General features: G+C 42.6%; 1 protein-coding gene and 1 long non-coding RNA gene across 2 annotated transcripts; one reads left to right on the forward strand and one right to left on the reverse strand.

Moving 5' to 3' along the window:
- The first annotated feature begins 213 nt into the window (after positions 1-213).
- Positions 214-1,810, forward strand: LOC308392043. The gene is made up of 2 exons (XR_013970750.1): positions 214-711; positions 1,546-1,810. It is a non-coding gene; the product is annotated as an uncharacterized lncRNA (long non-coding RNA).
- Positions 1,811-1,853: 43 nt separating this feature from the next.
- On the reverse strand, positions 1,854-3,646 carry LOC308392001 (uncharacterized protein). The gene is made up of 2 exons (XM_080874847.1): positions 3,309-3,646; positions 1,854-2,420 (listed from the first exon to the last, which is right to left on the reverse strand). Exons 1-2 carry the CDS (start codon positions 3,566-3,568, stop codon positions 2,150-2,152), a joined length of 531 nt encoding a protein of 176 aa, XP_080730973.1. The 5' UTR covers positions 3,569-3,646; the 3' UTR covers positions 1,854-2,149.
- Positions 3,647-4,492: the final 846 nt, after the last annotated feature.

Below are 4,492 nucleotides of genomic sequence, written 5' to 3' on the forward strand. Positions count from 1 at the left end.
AATTATATATGATTCACCTTTACAAGTTTCCTGGTTTATTGTGGAGAGCTGATGATTGTAAGAGGAAATGAATGTGGTTGTGAAGTTTGTGCACGTCTGCTGAACTGTCTGCTCAACAGTCTTTGTTGATCCGCACATTTTACAAACTGTCTGTGAGAAACTTGACATGTCTGCGAAATCCACCGAGCAGCTGCTCACTTTTGTCTTACGGTGTGTTCACACCGAACGCGATGGACGCGAATAGAGCGTCAGGTTTACATGTAAAGTCAATGGAAAGGCGCGATGACGCGCGATTGCGGGTCCCGCGAAAATTCGGAAGCAGATTTGCGTCGCGAAAACGCCAAAACGCGTGAAACGCGCGTCAGTGTAGCGCGTCTGGCGCGTTTGACTCGCGAATAAAACCACGCGCGTGAGTTTTTGTGTTGCATTTTGTGCATACGCGCGTTTCGCGTCTACCGCTCGAGTTGGAAAAATCTGAACTCCAGCGTCAAATCGCGCCGCGACAACCAATCAGGAGCCTGGTGACGTGGCTGTTACCTAGGTCAAAGGGGCAGATCCAGCCAAAGCCTTTCATACTTCAATGGAGGGGAAGGCTAATCAATGCGGTAGCAAACAACTCGGAGCTGTACAACACCAGCTGCTTTCAGTACCGAGACAGGAATAAAAAGGACCGAGCTTGGAGGAAGATATGTGAAGAGATCGGGCAACCTGGTAAGTTCATTCATTTCTCTTTTGAAAGTTTTCACTGACCCGGGGAAGCCGCACAAAAGCTAGCAAGCCACCGCTATTTTCCCACTGATGTACAAATACCGTTCTGCTTTTATGCATGTTATCATTTAGGAATATATTTTATTGTTTATTAATAAACAGCACACAGTGGTCCCGCTGTTCATCCGTCACTGCTTTGCTTTTTCGCTGATTTTTTATTGCACAGTACAGCATTGCATTCTGCAGCCTGATTGACAAATCTCCTGCGCTTGCCAAATTTATCACGTTTGGTTTTGATAACCATCGCGTCCAATAGAAAAAACAGCACAAAAACACCCATAACTATGAGCCTCATTCGGAAATAGACACCTGCACCGTGAGGGAAAAAGGCGCACGAAAGTGGCGGGCAGATGAAGACAAACCGCGGCATAATAATACTTTTACGTTTTGCAATCTACAAAGGTTTGCACTTTGAGAATCAATTGTGAGAACTGTGACCAGGGGCTAGTTATTCTGAGAACCCCTGCAATAAATGAGGGACCACTGTCTACTCTACGATTATTATATCGAACCTGTTAACATTTAATACTGTATTGATAGAACCAACTGATTCTGCAGCAGAGCATCCCCAGTCCCTGAGCTCCTGCTGCTGCACCCACAGATATGTACAGCAAGCACTGATACCTTTTTAGTCGGTGGGATTCCCTTGTGATCACCTTTACTAAATATCTACAACCAATCTGATTATATCCTGTTATTGTTTTTTTTTTTTTCAATGTTGAAATTAAAATCTAGTAGCAGCCTTCTCATTTCTTTGTGTTTTGTGCTGTTTTACAGGCCCACAGAGGAGGACGGCTCCGAGGCAGATGAGGGACGGGTCCCAGGACGGTCCATCGGCGGTGGAGCTGGCCATCCTGGAGTCCCTGAAGAGGCCACACCAGTCTCCAATGGAGCATTTCCTCCTCAGCCTTGTTCCTGCTCTGGAGAGCAGCTGGTCCTTTTTATTCCTGTCTCTCTGTAAATTCTTATATTTTATATATTTATGTTTAATGTTTTTCTGTTTGAGACTTTTAATATTATTTTAAATAAATGTTTATAATGACTAATGTCTCAGTTCTACTACACAGCAAATGTTGGCACACGACTTGACACATGTAGAATTTATTTCATATTATACTAATGACAAAATATACTGATACAGTGGGATGCAGAAGTTTGGGCAACCTTGTTAATAGACATTATTTTCCTGTATAAATTGTTGGTTGTTACAATAAAAAATGTCAGTTAAATATCATACAGGAGACACACACAGTGATATTTGAGAAGTGAAAAGAAGTTTACTGGATTTACAGAAAGTGTGCAATAATTGTTTAAACAAAATCAAGCAGGTGCATCAATTTGGGCACCACAAAAAAGAAATGAAATGAATATTTAGTGTATATCAATGTGTGTGTCTCCTATATGATATATGGGGTGCCTTTGTCTGGATGTGCTTCCCATCCAGAGCTGCACAGCACAGAGGAAAGTTCCAGCGCTCCTGGAATCCCTCTGTGATGGACCGCCAGTCTCCAGGTGAAGGCACAGCCATGAAGTCGTCCACTAGACAGTCCCAGATGGACGTCGCTGCCTGGGGGGTGATCTGGCTCACCGTGGACACACCGACTCTGAAACTGAACGCGATGGTCCTGAAGGAGTCCCCGGTGACAAGGAACCTGGACAAAATTGTTCAAAATCAGTATTATGTGTGCTGCAGTTACAAAATACATTATTCAAATTCCAAAATACTTTTGTGATGTCAGATTTAAATCACAAAACATGAATCTTACATAAAACCTTTTGTAATTATAAGGATAATTACAAAATGTATATTAGATAATATCTAAAACAGTTGTGTTTTGTTTTAACTTTAACATATCATAATTTGATTGGTAGCAACTTTTGCCACTACAGTGAGCCAATCACTCACAATTCCTAAACATGTCAATCAGGTAGGAATTAAGTAAGACATTAATAGAAATAAAGAGTTGTGTGTTGACATGTAGCCCTTTCCTTGCTTAAATCATTAATATTTTTGAAAAATTAATCTGTGATAAGACAGCTTATCAAGATAGAACCATGTAACTAGAGATGAACCAAACTGTTCACAGTTTTATCTAACTCTGTTTTAATAAAGGCTGTGACCCCTGCTATAGAGTCTGACAGCTGCAGGGATTATATACAAATATTCAACTATCCCAGAATTAAACCAGGTCTAAATAAAAAGGAGTGAGTATCACTACAAAGGTTAACTCAGTGGTCCTAATGCTACAGTTTGATATCAGCAAACACCGAGCGCATACATTGATGTGACACCACAGCCATGCTATCATGCAAACACTGATAACAGCATAAATCGAATTAAATCGGGACTTGATGAGAGCTTCTGAGTATCACTAGAAATATTATAAAGAGTCGTCTCTGTACCACAGTTTGCTTTCAGTAAACACCGACAGCATTCACTGTTAGCATAGCACATCCATGTTAGCAGTGTATAACTGGATGGATTAGCATATTAGCACAGATATCAATAAAGGACTACCGTATTAAATAGTTTTACTAACCTCAGGCAGACGGACAGGCGCTCTGCAGGTGGGATTGAGCGTCTGTAGTTGGTGTCTAGGCGGGCGATGCTGGGACCGACGAGGGAAAGCAGGTCCTCAAACTGGCCGATGGTGATAGCGCTGGAATCGGCCGTCATCCAGGCGCAGCTCCTGGAGCAAGTGGTGAAACTCACCAAACTGCTCATGCCTCTGGAGGACCTGATGGACCCAGGTACGGCGAGGACGTCTTTTACGCTGCTGCTCTGCTCTCCACAGTACATAGAGAAGGGAGACTCTCTCTTCAAGCGCTAGCTCGATAGCTGCCATCTTGCAAAGATACCGGTCTGGCACAACTCCCTCCCACATTCCTCCCACATTTCCGGTTCACGCGCGTCAAAATATCATATTTTGACGCGCGATGGATTTTTCTTGGACACGCGTTGAGACGCGAATGTACACGAGTCAAATTAGGGGCGTTTGGGGCGTTTTATTCGCGTCCATCGCGTTCGGTGTGAACACACCGTTAGTGTCAAGAGTCTGCGCTACCTTGTAGATGTCCGCTGATCTCTCTGCATTCCTTCACACATAACTGTTGTAATCTAGCCCATTTCGTACTGTGCCATGCTGTTCCAGATCATTCTCCAATGACTTCATTTGTTTGTCTCAGCCACATATGATAACTGGGGATGCATAAAAATATGTAAACAAAGCTACAGAAAAATGAACTCTTAGCATGTAGAAAACATGTCCTCCACCCTCTGGAAACATGTGAATACAGAGCCTACAGAGGCAGTATACGAACAACATCCAAAATGAGTCAAAGTTTGACGTCCACAATGACCCCATGGAGGTCTACAGATGACAACACTGATGTTATAATGCACAAGAGATTAAGTAGAGTCAAAAAAAGTTCTCCCCCATCTGTGGACCACAGTTGAACCCCCAAAAATGAGATATGCTGTAAAGGACATCACTCTGCACGTCACTTTGCACTTTGACATTACTATCTCTTTAAAACTTTGGGTCTGTCAATCACAATTTCCTTAATCTATACAATCTATAAATCACATATAAGACTGGATGTTGATCTTTTCACTTCATTTCTGGCCAGAGTCGAGCCGAGAGATCTCAGCCTCTATGACACTGCCTGATGGTCTCATGTTAAAGTCTGTATGCCTTACACAAAAATAGACATCATTTCACTG

This window comes from Rhamphochromis sp. 'chilingali', assembly GCF_963969265.1.
Source record: "Rhamphochromis sp. 'chilingali' genome assembly, chromosome: 1".
NCBI classification, from domain to species: Eukaryota; Metazoa; Chordata; class Actinopteri; order Cichliformes; family Cichlidae; genus Rhamphochromis; species Rhamphochromis sp. 'chilingali'.

Excerpts from the sequence above, each read along its gene's own strand:
- LOC308392001 (XM_080874847.1), bottom strand. The coding sequence starts at position 3,568 with ATGTACTGTGGAGAGCAGAGCAGCAGCGTAAAAGACGTCCTCGCCGTA. Across the intron at positions 2,421-3,308 it reads CGCCTGTCCGTCTGCCTGAG|GTTCCTTGTCACCGGGGACT; the intron begins GTTAGTAAAACT and ends AATTTTGTCCAG.